This window comes from Drosophila teissieri, chromosome 2R (genome assembly GCF_016746235.2).
Source record: "Drosophila teissieri strain GT53w chromosome 2R, Prin_Dtei_1.1, whole genome shotgun sequence".
NCBI lineage: Eukaryota > Metazoa > Arthropoda > Insecta > Diptera > Drosophilidae > Drosophila > Drosophila teissieri.
In genome coordinates this window covers 14,651,607-14,671,252 of record NC_053030.1, presented here as the reverse complement: position 1 = coordinate 14,671,252, position 19,646 = coordinate 14,651,607, and the positions used below count along the sequence as shown (strand labels likewise).

At 43.9% G+C, this 19,646-nt stretch overlaps 2 protein-coding genes across 5 annotated transcripts in view; both read right to left on the bottom strand.

Moving 5' to 3' along the window:
* Window positions 1–3,040, bottom strand: part of LOC122612776 (semaphorin-2A) — a 43,972-nt gene extending 40,932 nt beyond the window's left edge. For all 3 annotated transcript variants that reach the window (XR_006325645.1, XM_043786597.1, XM_043786598.1), the window contains exon 1: window positions 2,862–3,040. The gene's annotated coding sequence lies outside the window, so the exon portion shown is untranslated. The remainder of the gene's footprint in view (window positions 1–2,861) is intronic.
* Window positions 3,041–7,728: 4,688 nt separating this feature from the next.
* LOC122614295 lies at window positions 7,729–9,035 on the bottom strand. Of its 2 annotated transcripts, XM_043788845.1 has the most exons (3): window positions 8,820–9,035; window positions 8,587–8,725; window positions 7,729–8,530 (listed from the first exon to the last, which is right to left on the bottom strand). In XM_043788845.1, exons 1-3 carry the CDS (start codon window positions 9,009–9,011, stop codon window positions 8,454–8,456), a joined length of 408 nt encoding a protein of 135 aa, XP_043644780.1. In that variant the 5' UTR covers window positions 9,012–9,035; the 3' UTR covers window positions 7,729–8,453. The 2 variants fall into 2 exon arrangements, with proteins under 2 accessions (XP_043644780.1, XP_043644782.1); XM_043788847.1 differs by lacking the exon at window positions 7,729–8,530 and having other exon boundaries at window positions 8,591–8,725; window positions 8,792–9,035.
* Window positions 9,036–19,646: the final 10,611 nt, after the last annotated feature.

Here is a 19,646-nt window from a genome sequence, read left to right as displayed (position 1 = left end):
TCCATTTCGCCTTTTTGGCCTTAATTATAGACACGCACACGAGCACACTCAGTCGCAAACATGAAGCGAACAATTATGCTGGCTTCTGCAGAGCAGCAACAGTCAAGCGCAGCAGAAACATGAGCCTCGAATTCGTTGTAATCCACAGAAAGAAATCAAAAGCTTTCATTTCCATCTGCGCAATTGATGAATATGAAATAATATACTTTCTGTATTAGCTGTACATGCTTATTGTTATTTAATCATAATTTCAGATGTTTCAAAGTCTCAATATGGGCCAAAGCTCTTTCCACTAAAAAGTCACAAGTTTATCACAACTTTTATGCCTACAGTTTTTAAGCAATATTAGTAATTCTAGGGCTCGAAAGGCGGCAACTGTTACAATATTTATAGAAAAGTGCCTAAAGACGGATTTAAATAATTTGCAGTAATGAAATAAACCGAAATATATGTTTCGCTCTACAAGAAATTATGAAAAAGGATTATGAATTAGGAAAAAGAAGAGAAAAACATTTTTTCGTACTGTAAGAGCTCCTGGCAATTTGCAGGCATCTAAATGCTTTCCAAGAGCTCTCATTAATAGGAGGGTCAGATCCCTACCCCTTCGGCCCATTTTCACCCTTCTTAAGGACTCTGATTGCTGCTTTTGCTGCTGCTGCTGCTGCTGTTCATGCAGTGGCGACGGCAATTATTGTTACAATTAAAAAACCATTAGGCGTAATTTGGTTACTTTGTGTGGCTCCTTTTTCTCGGCCATGTTTGCGGAGTACGAGTATTTGTTTGATTGGGCCGCTGGACAGGCGGCGGAGCACGGAAAACGCAATGAAAACATTAATTTGCCGCCTAAGAATCAATAAGAATAAAAGTGCGCAAGTAAAGTCAGGAATAACTAATCCCCTGGCTTTAGGTATTTACCCCCGATTTCAAATATTCATGGTAATAACGCAGAAATTGCTTAATTCCATTTAATAAGCTGAAAATGTCTCTTTCCATCCGGCAATTGAGTGTGTACACACGGTGTGTGTAATTTACTGGCGTTTCCTCGGAGAATGTAACCAACTTTGAAGTTAACTATTAATGAAATTGAACTTTGGCTGCCATTAGCGCATAATTTCCCCATTCCCTGGCCCAAAAGGGAAGTTCGAAGCGATTTCTAAAAACATTTTCCCTCTTTTATTTTCCTCTTTCGATTTAGCTCTTGCTTCTAGTTATATTTATCTTTTTATTTTTTGATTGTAGCACACATGCAACATGCCACACAGGGCAAAATGGCCGCAAAGTGATGGGCCTAGTCTGCCATTGATTGGCAGCTGTCTCACATGACCCCCAATCCGCCAGTCCCCCAATCCCCTAATCCAGAAGACCATGCCCCCTTTTATGCCACCAGCTGAGTGTCAAAGGCGCTTAAACGCTTTGAGCCCGCCGCCTGCCCTACCTGCCCTTCTTGCCCTTCCTCACCCAACGAGCCATTTCTTTTTGGCCAGGTTCTTTGGCCACTTTTTTCGGCTCTGGCCAATCTTCTCAGGTTCCATTGTGCGCCGCGAAACGAGCTGGTACGCTTTTTGTGCCCCTGCATGTAATACCCTAACTGACTGCGGCAGAAATTCCATCGCGTTTTTCATCCCTTTGTGAAATAATTACGCCTCTGTCTTAAGCGAGGAATTTCAGGTATAGTTTCAATAGAGTCGTCGCACTTTTTCGAAAAACATTCATAGGCATTTTTTTAGTTACACATACATATGCAATTACGAAGTAAATAAAAAAAAAAATTCAGCATGATTAAGTGAGACACTCATAAATAAACCTTTCTGTGAGTCATTTTAAGTGCCTCCTACCGAATTCTTGAAAATTGTCCTTAAATAGTTAAGTTAGCAATATTTATATTCATTTTAAGCGCCTTTAAATGAAATAGAACCCATAAATTATTTTATAAGTCGGATAAATATATTAAATATATAAGTTCAAAAACTAAAAAAATTAAGTGCTGTTAATACAATAAACTTTTCCTGAAGCCAAACTGAATTCAATCATTTTGAAGTTATATTTTTAAGGTGTCAGAAAGTAAGGGCATTCAACTTGCGACTTCGCTGCACTTTTTCTTGACCCTATGGTGCAGTGCTGCGCTCATAATCACCAAAAAACAGACGGAGGGTCGGAGTGCTTTTGAAGTTCTTTCTGTTCGCATTGTTGTTGGGCTCTTGAGCGGCCAAAGGGGGGTATGCAGAGGGGTGGCAGAAGCGGGTTACGGTGGGGGGTGGCGGGGCAAGGGCATGCGAAACAACCTCGACATGCGATGCAATCGCCAGCACTTTTTTCAACCAGCTTTTGTGTCTTGGTGGCGTTTTCTCTCTTCTTTTTTTTGTTGCTGGTAGCCGCGAGTCGCAAATCGCGAATCGCTTGCTGCAAGTTGCGACCAGGTGGCTACTGTTACGGCCAAGATATTGCACACTTTGCTCGGAACGCTAGAGAACAAAAAAAAGAGGCGAGAGAATTCCGCTTAGAGCTGTTGTAAGTGGCAATAACAATTTGGCCGTTTGCATTCGCAATTTATGTGCTGAATGGGCCAACTTGGCTGGCTGCACAAATGCAAATGGCAAACTGATGGCCAAAAATAACTCCTTTGTCTTCCACACGCTGCACTCAGCACTCTTTTCAGCAGTCAGTCGTTGTGTTCAGTGGTGTGCAGCTTGGAGTCGCAGCCGCGAAAGAGAACGGGTTGCAAACAAGTTGGGATCAACTGGTCAGCGCGGGTAATGCAAAGTGAAACACGCTTGGCAGGTAGCGCTCAGGTGGGATTCTGATTGGATTCGCATTGGAGAGCGTTGCACAGTCGTTTTGGGGATCGAGATTTGTATATTCACCTCACTGCTGTCGAGTTTTCGTTGCACACTTGTCACTGAAACCTCTGTTTTTTAATCTAATTCGCTTTTATTCTTCTTGTACGTTTCTTGGCACTGCTTGCAGTTTGCACGAGTTTTCGGCTGGGTTTTTGAATGCGCTTTTCCGCTTTTCCACTTTCCCGCTCAACATCCGCACACGATGACCGTTCGAGTCGCGATTTCAAGACAAACTGAACAATCCGTCGCTGTTGCTTCGCCGCCGCCGACGTTCGCATCTTCGGCATTCTTGGTTCGGCTTCGCTCTCATTCGTTTGGCAGTCGCTGAAGTTCGTCGAAAACGGGTTTCAAGCTGGCAATGCCGCCGAGCCAAGTGTTACTGGGAACACTTCTCAGCACCTACCGGCTTTTTAACAGTTTGTTTTGCTGTTGAGCCTACAGACTTGACAGTGGGAACAGTCTAATAAATGTAAACGGTCTCTTAAAAAATGACACTTTTCAGGATTAATTAATTTATAGAATGTTTTTTCTTATTGTACAAAAATGTGCTGAAAAATAAATAGGATCTTTTGATTTTTAAGTTTTTAATATGTAGTCTAATTATATCAATATTAAAATTTAAAAAATTGTATTCCTGTTTTATATTTAAGGAATACTTTGTGCTTAAGATATCGCTGAGGTGATTTTAAAATTAATTTTTTTTTCTCAATATACCACATTTTTAAAAAAGGTATTTTTATTTTATACATAGACTTATTCGTCTAAGAATAATGGATTTCATCTATTTTTGAGCAGAAAACATTGAATTTAACCATTTTAATTGGCTTTCAGCAACTTTCAAAAAGTTATTATTTGATTTATCTCCATTGCGAACGGTGCTTAAGACGTATTTCAGATACACGAACTATTTCAAGCTAAGATCCTTATGCAAATCCACAAGGAAAAATGACAACTGCCGCACAACCTCAATTAGCCCAGCTTAGTAATTGATGTGGTGAGCTGCAAGAGTCGTTTCTGCAACACCTTCTTCGGCGATTATAGAACTTTCACTTAATTGCCATAAATTGGAAGTGCCAATACGTGTTGCATTAAACTTTCAGATCCATTCGGTGAGCGGCCAATCAAGTGATTGACCACAGATTGTGCGGCAGCGGCGGTGGAGGCGGCGGAGGTGGAGTAAAATCGTTTGGAATTAGGGCATGTGGAATAATTTATGTTCGAATTAATAATGGCACGTAGCCAATCATTTGAATGCGATTTAATTAATTTCCCAGGCCGACATTCACCTGAAACTGGGCTCCATGCCGTAATGACAGGACTTAAGCCACTCGTTGGCCGGCCGAGATGGATATGCACTACTTACGCCCGCTTGTATATCAATAAAATCAAATAAATATATCGTTTGAGGCCAGGGCCATCCACCTGAGATCCGCACGCATATAAATAACCAATGATGCGGCATTTATCTGCCCGCCACTCCCACTCCCACTCCCACTACCGCCCTTGTCGTATTCCACTGCTGGCCATCAGTCTCGGCTTACGTTCCATTTAAAATGGTTTTCGGTCCGTCCTGGGGGCCATTGAAACTAAAGACGAAGAAATTGTTCTTTCAGTGCACAGCGAGAAATCTGGGCCACTGCAAAGTATGGCAAAATATTTATATGTACATCTTGAATAGACTAACTTACATTGACTCGGCTTACCCTTTTTCTTTAACTTTTCATTCCAGCCTAATCGATTAACTCATTTAACAATGGGGATTTTATCTGATTTTTCACAGTGTCTCTCCGCCATTGTTCTGAGGGAGCTGGCAGGACTCCTACGGAGCCAAACTTGGGGCTAAAAGGGATAAACGTTTTTAGCATGGCCTGCACGATTTTTATGCAAGGAACGTGTTGTTGCTGCCCCAGCCCCTTTTGGCTCAGAGGCTCTTGGCCATGTCCGTGCGACTGTTTCGCGTCATTTGCTCTCTGCTGGATCGTAATTTTATGGCTGCCAGCAGCTTCTTGGGTCTCCAATTGCCGGGTGGCGAGGGGCGATGGGCGAGGGGCGGTGGCGGCATAGCAGGCAGTCAAAGCAAACGGAAGTAAACTGAAGCCAAAAATTCTCGTTTTTATTTGACGAAGCGTTCAGTTCCCAGAGCATTCCTCCAGAAGTTGTCAAAACAAAGCGAGCGAAACTAACAATAAGTGAGTGGAGAGGCGGGCATCTGGCTGGGAAAGATGGAGTTGGCTCGGGCCAAGGTGGGCCAACAATGGGCCAAACTGCATCCACCTGGCATCGGACCAAACGGCAGGCGGAGCCGAGAATATCGCTTACCAACTCGTTTGGCAATTTTTCTCAATTTTCACATTGAAAACTAAGCGCCAGCGCTTCGAAAGAGCCGCCCCTCAATAGTATCATCCGTCCCTAGGCAACCCCTTTAAAAGCCCCTCCCCCGACTTTTCGACTTCATATTTGGGCTTCCAATTTGAGTGGAGCGCCGGGGGGATGGGCGGTGGGTTGCTGGCAGAAAGGGGTGGGTGGACCCGAAGGGAGGTGTCAGCGGCACAAAGCCAACTGGATTTCCGCAGGCCAACTCGTGCTCACTGGGCACTGCAAAAATGGCTTATAGATTTCTACAAAAAAAATGTATGAGTTTTGTGTGAAATAAATAACTGAGGTACATTATAATGCAATTTTGATTCTGCTAAGAAAAAAGTTACTTTTCCACTTTGTGCCTTGATTTTTTCGAGTGCACTTATAGCATCCACCTACAACTTGGGGCTGCTGGCCATGTGGCAGCTTCACGATTGCTCTTTGGTGATTTGGATTCCCTGCTCACACACACACATGCACACACAAGCGGCCAAACAAAGCACAAATTGTTGTATGTAATTGTGCGTTGGCACACACACACACACACTCATGCTCGCCCGCATTAACACAACAACAAGTGGAGCAGCCACACGAGCTCACCTGCCGCTGCGTGCGCCGAATTCCATTGCATACTTGGCGGCGCCTGCTCCAGCATTCCTTCCCCTGCCACGCCCACCGCTGCAGGGGTACCTTTCGCCCCCGATCCCCGCTCCCCGACCGCCCACCACACCCAGAAAACTACGGAGCCTGTGCAAATAAAAAGCTCCCATTCCTCTGCGTTGCGTTGCGTTGGGCGCACCTTTCTCTGGTGGCTTTTGTTGGCCTTTTGTTTGGACCATCTGGCCGGCTGATTTGGCAGCTTAAATGATTTCCGCTTCGACTCGACTGCGTGCGGAATGCACGGGAATTTATTAGTTAAGTCTAGCTGATTGTTCCTGGTCTGCCGTTTGGAATAACTCGGGCTTGGCCTCCCTTGATTTTCCGTCTGGTTTTCATTTCCTCTTCCTTTTTTTTTTTGGGAAATTCACACTGTTGGTTGCGCGTGGGCGTGGTCTCACTTTCGCAAACCAAAGCACTTAGTTGAAACAAGGAAAAAACGAATATAAAAACGCCTGGCCTTACTCATTATGTACACTCAAGAAAATAAATTAATAATAAAGTATAGTTAACCACCATAACACCTAAAATACTTTGTTACTTTGAATAGTTTATCAATATATAGTCAAAATACTATTAATTGTTTAAGTGCAGTGCTAAGTTTTGAAGTATCCCCATTTTTGGGAGTGCAAAAGCCCCTCGAGCCACAACTTGTCATAAGGGTTAACACCCTGCCTTTTTTTTGGCCTCCCCTTGTACTTAGCACCTTTGAAGGGCTTCACTGTAGCCCCGAAAAAAAACCATCACACATTTTTGGGCGATTCAATTTGGGCTCCCGGTGGATTCAAAGTTTGTGTGGCAATTCTTCACGCAGAGGTGTTTTTTTATTTTAATGAATTTTTCGCATTAAATTTCGCAACAATGAATCGCTTTGTGTCGAGGGGTTCGATGTCACCAATGTGTTTGCATCGCTTGACACCTCGGCTGGTCGATTGTGGCACCCCCAGCTACCCTCCCCCCCTTAATCTTTTCAACAGCACCCTTCCCCCCGCACTGGGTTGTCCCACCTGAGTCTGTCAGGTATTTCCGCAAACATGTTTGCATGTTTTGCCACACAGAATTTATAGTTAATTTTCAATTTTGTTCAACAAGCTGCACAGACACTAACGCTCACAGGCTCACATAGATTTGAATGAATGGATTCCATTTTGCCGGCATGCCAGGTGCTTGGAAAGGGGTCGAGGGGTTGGGGGTTGGGGTTGCGAAAGGGGGCGGACCCGGCACCCAGTGTCAAAGGCAAACTTTGCAGACAACAAAAGCCCAACGCAGCCTGGGAAGGAAGATGCAGGATCCGAGGACAAGAACACGACACAGGAGCGGAGGTGGGGAGAAATTCAAACTTTACGCTCTCCATTCTAATTGCCAGTGCAACACCCCCTTTTTTTTAGGTGTCACGGACTACGCCCATGCGGCTTTTGATTCTCTGTGGTTGGTTGGTTGGTGCGTCTGCAAAAAAAGACAACTAAATAATACAAAAATAAAACTCAGACACACTCGCAACGAAACTAATCTGCTAGTGAGCCCCAGCATGACACACTCACTGAGAGAAACCAGAGCTACTCACTAAACTCACGTTTTAAAAATGTTTATTTTTATAAAGAGAGTTGAAATGTAGCGACCTTGGGTGCCAAAACCACGAAAGCTCGTAAAATTCTGCGAAATCTTGTTATCAGTTATTTTGTATTGTTAGTACATGACGTGTTATCAGTTTATGAGACTTTTACAGATTTTATTAAATGTATAGGGTACATTATAAACGAATTCCTTGAGAACGCAATTAAATAAAAAGCTTGTACTTTAATTTGTTTAAAGCTAATTAGCTTAAAAGTGAACATTATTTACTATTTACTTTTACTAATTACTAGATGTTGCTTACTATCAATTTTACACATTTGAAGACAAACGGAAACAGACATTTTAAATACTTTAATACTTTTTAAAGTTCGTAAATTATGATCTATAACTTTTCCCCCTGTGCATGCAGCTCCCTGTACTCCAGTGTATACATAGAAAAGCAATTTGTTTGCGGCTCTCACTATTGTTGCATGATTATTGTTTGTTTGGATGCGTCTGTTTCCCAGCCGAATCGCGACTCGAGTCGCCTCCCCGAATTGCCGCCCATTTCCCGCCAGTTTTCCCCACCATCTTTGTCACACTTTTTTCCAGCAGCCGCACTGTGTGTGTGAGTCTGTCCTTGCGGTGTATTTAACCTGTCTGCTTGTTGGATTACGACAACCAGTCCACAGACAGGCGGAGATGGGGCTTGCGGGGAGGGCAAACAGAACAAAACGGGCAACAAAACATGTATCTATTCATACGCCACTTTGTGCCAAAGGGGGTGCCACCAAAGGGGTGGTTGGGTTGAGGGGGCAGAACGGGTAATGCAATACGCATGCAACGATACCACAAAAGCCCCCAGAAGAGACCCAGAACCCAACTCACATCCTCGGGCCAGACTTCCACTGGGTTAGCAGACATTTTAACGCTTATTTTACTTTTGGCTACGAAAGCACACCCCGCAGCAAACACCATGTTCACACTTATTTGCCCCTACACTCAGCTCAACTGCGTTTAAACTGGTCTAGAAAAAAGACAAACGCACTAATACTCCATTTGCACGGAAGTGTGCATTTGAAGAAAGTCCTGAAAGACATCGTACATGAAATAGGACCAGAAACCTAAGAAACAGAGTTCTTAAGTAAATGAATTCTTTTGGAAAACCAGGGAAAACTACCTGCAATCGATTGAAACAGGGGAATTACAAGTAACATCCTCCCGTCCAGATTGTAAAAGTACAGGACGGACTTGTAGGCGAGCGTGTAGACAAATATGCATGCAGCCAGCAGCCAGGGCAAGAAGAGCCAGTGATTACTCTGCGAATGAGAAATTGAACTCATTTCAATATACTTTTAAAATCACTTTCCCTTATTTTGCGGTACCTTTTACAAAGCATGGTATTTGTCCTACCTTTAGGGAACCGACGAATAGAAAGATTCCACCGACGATCTGCAGCAGGCAAACGTTGAGCCACACATTGAATCCCCAGCACTTATTGATCTCCACCCACATGGTGATGAATCCCGCTATAAGAAGGGACACAACTGCGGTGGAGCCAGCAATGACCATCCGCACGTGGTTGGCACTCAGCGATCGGAACATTTTCTCCAGTCCAACAGAACCCTACGAGCAAACCAAAACAACTGGTTCAACTTTCCATTCCAGAGCGCCCCGTACTGGGAAGCCTTATCAGAAAGCTTATTAAGAGTAAATAGAATATATATGGAGTGTTTGGCGATCCGAAGCTTACTCACCCTTGCGGTCATAACAACAGTAATTCATTATTCTCTTGTGTTTTTATAGGTTATATATGTAGTTAGCTCAAGATTTTCTAGATTATTTCATTGGGGAACCTCAGATCGTAGAGAATGTGTTGAGTTCTCTTGATTTTCAGCAGTTGAATATTTGTATTGTATTTGTATTCAATGAACTTGAAAACAGATTTTGTGTTCAAAGCAAGCATTTATGAAAGCTTTTATCTACATTTAATTTAATTTTTATACAAAAGGAGCTGTTATTTCCATTCTTTTGTGTGGTTGCATTGCCGAGAGTTGCTGATGAAAAACTTTAACCAGGATGGAGGTTATGGAGCATGGGCCGCGATGAATGTTCCCCTTAAGTAGCTGAAGCTTTTCGCGTAAATTAGCCAAGTGTAGACTTCATTAAGTTGGGCCAGTAAATTAAGTGCTAATGTCGAAAGTTTTGACCGACAAAGTGCGCAATGAAACGCCGTAGTTGTTGCTGCTATCCGAAGCCGAAGCGATGTTGTTGAGCTTGATATTTTTGCGCCACTCTTGCTGCGGAAACAGCCAGCGGCGATAGGAAAGCAAAAGCAGGAGCAGCTTCATCCGAATCCAAATCCTCATCCGCATCCTCATCCTCGTCCCCCCTAAACCGCAACAACAACAGCGGGCGTAACACCAGAAATTAGGGCCAACTTCTGGCATCGAATGGAGCTCTACCCTTTAACATGCATGTGCTGCTTTCAAGACACAAATGTATATGTTTGTTACTCAGTGATTTAATATCAGACTTCTGTGGTTACAGCTTCATGGTTTGTATTATTCATTTATTGTGAATTTAAACAATTTACGATTGTAAACGTACTGAATCATCTTCTATTTGCAGGGTACAACCACAGCGGGTGAAATAGAGAAGTGGTAAGGAGGCTAAATTGATGATGGAGACCAGCGAGGGAAAATTGCACTCACTTTCCACGGTCCCCCGGCCATCCACTACCATCCCCTTACCTCCTTCTGCCCAAAAAAATACAAGGGCAGCTGCCACGCCCCCACCGCCCAGTAATTTTGCCCCGTAATGTCTGCGTGAGGCAAAAACAGTCTGCAAATTTTTAATGCTTTAATCTTGATGCTAATAAATCTTGAAGTAAGTTCCCCAGCACTTTTGCATTACTTTCGGGACGCAAAAAAGGGTTGGCGAGGCGAGGCGAGGTGGCAAATACAATTAGACAGCTGTACGCTTAACGTTCTTAGTCCAAGCCAATTTGAATGCACTTTGGAACCCTTCTAGCCCGCGCCCCTGGGTAATTGCAAGTGACACTTGAGGCGAGCGCCTTGCTGACATCGCCTCTAATCGAATTTCGAGCTGTTCGGTGCGTGTGGCCTGGCCATTGATTAACCCGACCAGTTTTCCATCAATCTATGTGGCGATGTGGCTGTGTGGCGTTGTGAAGGGGGGTGGGGGGAAAAACTTTGGGCATAATTTTCCCTGGTAAAAGTTGGCCACAATGTCATCAGCGGCACTTGCCAGTTCCTTGCGGCAGAGGGGATGGATCAGGACATGCTTCCTGTGACACAGAACTGTCAGGATGGCGTGTGACAAATTCTCGTTATTAGAAGAGGGCAAAACTCGTTTTATTAACTTGAAATTTATGGCCAGCCATTTGGCAAAGACAAATTAATCAAAAACCAAAAAAAAAGAGAAAGCAGCCAAAGCGCTTGCTGCTTGGCTTTTATTTCCGTGTACATAAATTTGTATTTAAAAATGAGTTAGACGCGGAGCTTTGGCTCAATTTCACGCCAACTCAGCTACCCGGCTACCCAGATTCACCCACCTGCCAAATGCCAAATGGTTCCCATTTCTCTTCGCCCTTCCAGACTTTTCTTATTATGTACGAATTTGTCATTTCCTCGAGCTGAAATGCAATTTAAATGCTGCCGGGTAGCGAAAAGGAATTTTAATGTTCTCCTTTTTAATGGCAAGACTTTCCAGCGTCGGCAATTTAAACAATCTTCATGTCCTTGGTGTAACCAACACCCAGCACCCAGTGCCTCATCAAGTCTCTTATTTGTCCAGCAGATGGAGCATATGTTGACCACTCTGGCTGTGCTTCTTTATGAGGTGGACGCTTAGTTCCCTCACTTCATGCAGCAAAAGGCGGGGCGAAAAAAAGTGCAAAAATATGTTGCACATAAATTCGTATTAAGTTTGGCCCGCTGTCACTTTTTCTTCGGCCGCCTAAGCAATGCGGGCAGACAGAATAACGACATAATCATAAATTTAAATATGCAACCCAGAGATCCTGCCCCTTACATCTCTGCCAAAAAAAAAAAAACCGAGCGGAAAAGAAAGGCGGCTGAGTAGAAAAAACGCAGAGGAAAACCTTGGCAGTGACAGTTTCACTTTGGCTGGCATAAGGAATTTCCCCGGCTTGCCAGGCACACATGTTGCCCCAGCTTTATGCGTCCTAAATGGAGTTGTTTTCCAGCCGTCGAGTTGGGAAAACCGGGGACTGGGAAATCGGAAGCTCCACTCGTCGCTGAGAAAGGTCTTTATTACCCGAGGATGGAACTAACCTGGAACCAGATTAAGATGGCCACTTGGGGTTCAAGTGTCACCCCTAATGTGCAAAGGCAAAGCCATTATTACATGATTTAAATTTTATGTAAAAAGTTATTCAATTCATTCGTTGCCTGTAATTGAAAACGGAATTCCTTAATGTACAAGTGCAGGATCTTAATATAAATGATCATAAATGTAGTACGGAAAATCTTACTCATACTTTTCCACTCCAACATTTGTGTTATACAATTCAACTGCCTAGCGATGGATTAAATATTTAATCAGCACCTAAGTTGACATTGCGGAATCGTATATCTTGAATTATGGCCAACTGTGGCACTATTAGTATATTCCCTGTTCAATCAAGTAATTTCAAGCGATTTACCGAAGAAAAGTGGCAGGAAAATTGCACGGAAAAGTTGGGGAAATCCAACACCTGGACACCCTTTTCTGTCCTTTTTTCCCCCCGACAACCCCGACAACCCCAGAACCCCCATCATCATCATTCCAAGTCCCCAAAATCTGACGCAAACATTTTCGAGTAATCCGAGTGAGAAGGAGCTGGGCAGAAACGACAAATAAAATGTTTCGCAAAGCAAACTGTGGCCCAACAATGGATCTGGGACTGCTACCATCTCCACTGGGGGGTGGAGGGCACAGAAAGGAGTTGGCCCCAAAGGAGGGACATTAGTTTATTAGAGTGTGCGAGAAACCTAAACACGAGATAAGGAGAGCGGGAATATCCTTGGCAGGACGAGACAGGTCAGAGAACAGAGCAGAGAACAGAGAACAGGGCGAGTGACAAGGCAAATGCATGTTATTGTGTGTGCTTAAAAATAAGAGAGAGAAATCTACTTAAATGGTGAAAAGTTGCGGACATGGAAGGTGCTTCCGGATCAAGGATATACGCAAATAATGTTTGTAAACAATTTTTATTGCTTTCTGGTTGAGATGCGCCCCGTATTTGCTTCCAAAAGTAAAAGTTGTTGATAGAAATCACAGAACATAAACAGAACACTGAGATGCCAGCAAAAGATAGAGATACAGATAGAGATACAGATCGGGGGGTGTGCACACAATAACATAAATTGCAGAATGTGACAAAGGGTTGTCCTTTGGCCCCGGCTACCCACTTCCCACTTTCCACTCCCCAATCGCCTCTATAAGTTGAGTGGGTCAGCAGCCCGAGGAATATAAATAACAAAGGCCGGAGAAATACCCCGGACTTCTGTCGATGACATCAGCAAACAGTCGAAGAAATTGAAAATCCAATCCGAGTTGGCCACATACACGAGTAGTTCCCCAGCCACCGCAGCCCCTGACATGGCCAAAACCAAAGACAGCGCCGAAACCAGCCAACCAATGCGCCGGCAAAGTTGGGACTTTAAAGTTAAAGCCAAATCGGAAAGGGGATTAACGTGGTGTGAGTACAGTCCTCCAAGAACCCATGCACACACTCCACTCCACTCCACTCCACTCACCTAGACCAAGCCAGAGAGCAGACGAGGAGGAAATTGCTTGCCTTTCCTAACTAAAACTTGGGGAAATTATGAAATTCATACAGGAAGACAATTTTCTTCAACATCTAATTCGCTTACTGCAGCCCCAAATATGGCCACAGTCAAAATAGTGAATAAAATACTTTATTCATGCCGCAGAAGTAAATGTACAAAATTTTTAATCAGATCAGCAAGCCGATTACAATCCTGTTGCAAAGCTTATACAAAACTTAAAAAGCAATTGAACGAGAAGGTTTACAAAAATTAAAATTTATTAATTGGTTCCAACAACCATGGTACAACAAATATATAGATATACATAATATTTTACTTACATATTTATTTTCCCTCTATAGAAGTCCAGCTTAGCGAAGTTGCACCGTACAACTTTGGCTACATTGCATCAGCCCGAAATTTGTTTGCGGTCTTAGCCATAAGTTTGTCCGTCGACAGGCAACTTGTGGCGGCTGCTGGCTGTTGGCTGCTGCTCCTTGCCAGCTTTTGACTTTTGACAGCGGTAGCTATCCAATCCCGAATCCTGAATCCTGAGTCCTGAATCCAGAATCCCCTCGCTTTTCCCCACCGCCCAAAGGATTCCCTGCGCGAAATCTTCGGAAAGCCTTGGCAGTGCACACACTTTAGGGACGCGGCTGATATGCTCAAGGGCTAAACTCGCTGCATTTATATACTTCACCTCTATTTAGCCTCGCCCGCGGCAGGATTTCCTTGAAAGTAGATTTGAAATGCTGGCGAAAGGATAACCAGAGTTCGTTGCGTGCTCTTTGAGCTGGCTGTGTGGCAGTTTTGACGGAAATCCTTTACCGCTTGCCTTCCGCAATCCTGACCAATTCGTTTGGCTTTATTTAAGTTGCAATTTGCCAACAACTGATAGGTAGCCAACCGCCAGTTGGCCAAGCTCCGACATCTTGACTTTCATTAAGATTCTGCATATTTGGCAGTGTCTCAGTTTCAGTTTCAGATTCAGTTTCAGTTCTAGCTGAGATTGCTGGCTTGCCATCCAGGCAACAGGTTTAATTCATTCTGGGTTTCCTTATTTTTTATGCCAACCATGGATTTCACTTTGGCCAATGAGCAGGAGAAGGAAATCTAAAAATTACATAAGGGATCAGGGGAATTTTCGATGGCACGGCCTTGTCGCACGCCAAAAGGAACAGCAGCCACAAAGCTCCTCGGCTAGATTCATTTGTTATTGTGCTCCAGCATCCGCATCAGCATCAGCTCCAATTGCGACTCCATCTAGTGCTCCAGCTAAAGCTCGTGCTCCTGCTTCTGCTGCTGCTCCTGCTCCTGTGTTTAGCTGCCGGCCGATTCCCAATGCAATAACTTAAAAAACACGAAGACAACCTGACAGCTATGCTCCTCCAGCTCCTCTGGATGCTGCTCAGGATTCAGCATCCAATCCCCTCCACGGCTCCTGCAACAATGGACGGCTGGCAGCGCCTTTGGGCCGGAAGTGCCGCCATGACGAGCATAATTTAACAAGGCCAACGCAGCAGCAGCCGTTGCCAGTTGCCAACAAAAAGGCCAACAAAAGGGCCAAAAGCAATACCGGCACCGCCCAAATGGCCAGTGGCAGTGGACACAACGGCCCAGGTCGCAGAGCTGCGCAAAAAAATCATATTTTCCCCCAGCTATTGACAGCGTAATCAGCAGACTTGTAATAAAAATCCAAATACAATTTATTGTTGTACAGAACCAGGTAATTCATTACTTTATCGCTGCGAGTAGTTCACAATGCAGCAGCTGCGACCACACACACACTGAGCGAAAAAAAGTGCTGCTTAAAGGGCAATAAATCAAGTACTTAAGCTTACTTTCAAATTCATCAAATAATATAGTTTAAATATTTGTAATTAATTCCCGGTTAATGGGATGCATAATTACTTGTAATCCACATACGATTAATCCCAAAGGCTTACTTTTAATTTAATTTTGTTTTCCATAAAACAAGAGGAGTATAATTTACGCTAGTGATTATTTCAGTTTGTGATTTGGGAAATCCTCTCAGTGTCGTCGACCTGCAGACTCCCACTAAAGCCGGAAATTTATGGTCTCCAGCCGGGCTTGCGTATAAGATGGTCTAGATTGTCGCCGGGGCGATGCAAATGGTAGTATTTCGATATTTTCCTTAGGCTCCGCCCGCAGACAAAGCCAAGACAAACAATCAACAAGCCAACAAACGGTGGACAGTGTCAACAGTCGTGTTTGGAGAAGATCAATAAACACCTCAGTGCAAATAATAATAATGGAATTTCTCTGCGCCCAGCTCTTTGTGAACAAATTATTGCTGATACCGAACCTACACATATTATATATATCCGTATCCCGCCAAACAACGAGCACGTACCAGTTTCCTCATTTTCCTCGTTGTTCGCGCGCGTATGTGTGCGTGGGTGTGGGTGTGGGTGTGGGTGTGTATGTGTGGGTGCGCTGCCCACAAAAGTATGCTACGGAAATGCGAGTGGGCGAAAATAAATAAGCATAAATGGTCAACCGAGCGAGGGAATAACAATAATGCCTGGCATAATAACAAAAGGCCAAGCAGCTTATGCGACAACCAAATCAAGTTAAAACACAAGCGGCAACAGCTGGTGAAAAAGGCCTGCGAGGAGTCTCAACTCGGTGAATATTTTAAAAATAATGTCGCCCAGCGGCAAATTGAAAATTAAACGAAAAACTTAAAAATAACTATGAAAAAAAAGAAGGAAAATAATTCGGGCCAAGGAAAAGTTGCACAGCTCGCCGCTGACCCCAAATTGTAGGCACAGCCGGTATTTTCCATTTCCCATTTTCCATTTGCCAGTTGGCTGCTGGCTGCTGGCTGTTGTACAAGTGTTGCCAACTTAATAAAATGAAGCTCAAACATGAAAAGTTGACCAGGACAAGAGCGCGCGGTCCGGCAACAAGAACAACACGCGGCTAACAAACGCGGCAAGTGCATGTAAAAGTTGTGCCAAAAAATACATTTTGCCCCTGTTGTTTTTCTTATTTTTGGGGACTTTTCCTGCTGTCACTAAGTTTTCCCTTTCCCCTGTAAGTAGTCTCTGAGGTAAACAGATGCGGTAAAAAGCATATAATTAATTATAATATTGTTTCATTCTAATTATACTGGTACTGTGTTAGTTAAAGTCATTCCTTGTCATTGCTTAAGTATTCATATTACAAATTCATTTAAACAAAACATTTAATAAATTCTTAAAGTGTTAAGGCGTTTGTTTTAGGTTAGCCTTATTTGTAATTCATATTTTCCATGGTAGAAATGAACACCTATTATTTTGGCCACAACTGTGGGAGTGAACACTGCCTACGTAGGTCAGCTCATATTTTTCAGTGGCTGCCTCCATTGTGAGTACGCGAGTGTGTAGAGCTGGAGGCTGGGGGCATAGTGCCAGAAGTCTCAGCGGAGTGCCTAAATTGAATATCATCAAGGCTCAAATTAATGTCTTCAACAGCCAAAACTTTGCCACTTGGACCTGCGGCCCATGGATCCGAGGACCACAAGGATTCGGCGGCTACTCGCCCGAGAACTTTTCCACTTTTTCTCTTTTGCACTTTTTTCTTACTTTTTTTTGGTTTGGGCTTTCTTCGTACTTTTTCGCTTTTCCTGCTGTCCGCACATTTTGCGTTATTCCAAAGTTTTCGGGTGAGTTCTGACGCTCCGAAGCCGGAGCTTCTGGCTCCTGGTTGGTTGCCTCTTCCCGGAAAGTTTTATGCGCCTCAAATTGAAATATTTCCATAGAGCTTTGCACACACTAACGATATGGGGGTACTTTCCTCAAACGATGCATCCTGGAGGTGGATAACAAATGCCAGCATATATATTTATGATAGTTTGAGATGGGAGCTCTTTAATTGGGGGAAAAATGTTAGGTGTGATCAAGAATAGAAAATATTAGGTAATTAAAAATGTACTTGATATAATTGTTCTCTTGTAGGTTAGTTCCTTAAACAGTCATCTAATAAAAATCGATTCCATAGAAATTTCCTAAGTGTTCATTAACTCCAAGGGATTCCTTGAGTGTTCACCAAAAGTGATTCTTTATGATAATTTATATTAGGCCGCCATCTGAACGCAGTTACCCCATGCCCCGTTTCATTCGTTAGAGTATCCCAAACTCATCCTCCATTAGCCAGATTCCCTTCCATCACTCTTGGCTAATTGCACGCATTGCCACCACCGCCAATTCGGTCAGAGATTTGCCCCCTATACCCCCTATACCTTCCCCCCTCGTTTCCCATTTCCAGGGGCACGCGTCGAGGCGTAAACCGCGCAATGTGTTATGCATCCCTTGGGCCGACCAAGGAAACCAAAACTAAAACCAATACCTGCGGTCACCCCTGGCACCCCTTGGCAACCCCTGGACCCCATTAGCCCCTTACAATCCAGGACGTCTATATGGGCGAATGCGTGTGTTATTAATCCCAGGCAATCTATTAAAAATGTAAAATGCATGAAGCCCGAGACAATTGCAGTGCAGGGCAAGCAAGCCAAAGTCTGCACACCAGGGAAATGTCTGAATGTCTGGCGCACCGCACGTAGTCTTTAAACAGGGTGGAATACTAGACTCCCAATACACTGGCGGAAAATGGGAACTAAACTATCTAGAACCAATCTAATCACAATGGGGAATTCAGCTTACTTGCTTTGGCTCTGACATGTTACAAAAAACATGCTTTGTTTAAGTGAAAAACCAATGGATTTTTCCTATTTTAAACAGCTTTCCTAAAACTTCAAAGATATTGAAATTTAACTTTCCAACTACTTTGAGTTTCAATTAGGTTTATTCGAGTCAAGCAGATCAGTTTTTCAATGAAAGTACATTAATGCCCACAAAGACTTAAATTTATCATCATTTTTAGATTGGCTTGCCCTAATGCAACATCGGCCCATGGCATAGCTTAAATTGCATGATAATGATGGGTATTTTTTTCCAGTGCATAGATGACTTCTGGAGTTCCGGAGACGATCCGTGCGTGCTCGGTGACTGGTGACTTTCGGCGGGCGAACAGGCAAGTCAGTCGAACTGAGCAGCGTCTCCGGGTGCTGCATTATTTACGCGACGGTTCTTGTTTATTGATGTTTGTCTGTCTCGGTCGGTGGGTCGGGTGATTCTGGTGGGGCAGTACAGACTGCCGCCACTATATCTCCGCTGCAGGTTGGTCTTGCTTGGCTGGGCAAAGCCCACCCCGAGCTAACGGGCTTACCTACTCCGAGGTTGCCTTCCCACCTGGACGGATCTTCGTGGGGACGCCGTCACAGCGAGTGCTTACATATTCATGAGGGTTGCGGCAACAAAGTAGCCAAAAAACGTGGGCCAAAAAGGTATGTTTGGGGTAAAACGGAAATGTCTTAGCATGTATTGCCAAATAAAAATTGCGGTTCAAGTTCGTTGGCTGCGTTGTTGAGTCCTCTCGTTACCCTTGTTATCCCTCGGTGATGCAGCCACTCTGGGGAATTGAGCTCCTTCTTTGTTATTTTCCCTTTAGCTTTTTCCCTTTTTCCATTTTTATCCTGTTTTTCTTTTTTTTTTGGTGGCGTCAATCCGTGTACATATTTGCCAATTGCGATGCAGCAATTTCATGTTTAAATATGCCCGCTTAATTGAGTTTAATTGTGTGTGCGCTAAGCAGGCGGAAATATTTTACAAAAATTACGACTGCCCGCTCGCATTAGTTGTCTAGCAATCGATATCAAATAACAGGCTTACTTACTTACGCCGGTGGTCGGCAACAAAAGGGCCGAAAAGAGCTTATTAAAATGTATATATTTAAATAGCATTTACCGCCCCTCCCCCGCCGCACTCATAACCCCGGTTATCCAATCCACGAATCCCTTGCCATTTGCTGTGGCCCAAGGCGGCATAGATGAAAGTTTTCCAACTGCCCCCCACTCTCGAGCTCACCAGCGCTTTTTGCACATACTTCAGCACTGAAATTGACAAAGGGGTAGTTGACACACGCACACACACTTATGTGCTTTGCGAGGGGCGGGCTAGACAGAAAAAACAATTTCACGGTTATTCCTGGCAAATATGAAAAGTAAAATGTAATAGCCCCAACCTCTGACAAACATGACAACAACTTCAACTCAACTCCAACTTCTGTGGGTTGTAGGGTTTTTAGTGGTGTGGGAGGGGAGGGGAGAGGAAGCCACCCCCCAGCGGGATATGGCAGCATCGTAGCTTGTCAAGCGGAAACGGAAGTCAGACACTTACATATGCGCGCGTAACTTTACGCCCATCGTCGTCGATGAGTTGTTGCTGCTGATTTGCCATTTCTCGTTTCTCCTTTGTGCGGATACCCTAAAATGGCAGGGTAATCAGGAATGTTAAAGAAGTATAACTGATCATTTCTCAATCGTATTTTATTAGCTATATATGACCTAGAACTAATGTGCTAGGCTATAATATATGCC

What these genes read in the sequence shown, in the direction of transcription:
- LOC122614295 (XM_043788845.1), bottom strand. Translation starts at nt 9,011, where the DNA reads ATGTTCCGATCGCTGAGTGCCAACCACGTGCGGATGGTCATTGCTGGC. An exon ending in TATTCGTCGGTTCCCTAAAG is followed by an intron (nt 8,726 to 8,819) that starts GTAGGACAAATA and finishes TCTCATTCGCAG; the next exon opens with AGTAATCACTGGCTCTTCTT. An exon ending in CCTGTTTCAATCGATTGCAG is followed by an intron (nt 8,531 to 8,586) that starts GTAGTTTTCCCT and finishes TCTGTTTCTTAG; the next exon opens with GTTTCTGGTCCTATTTCATG.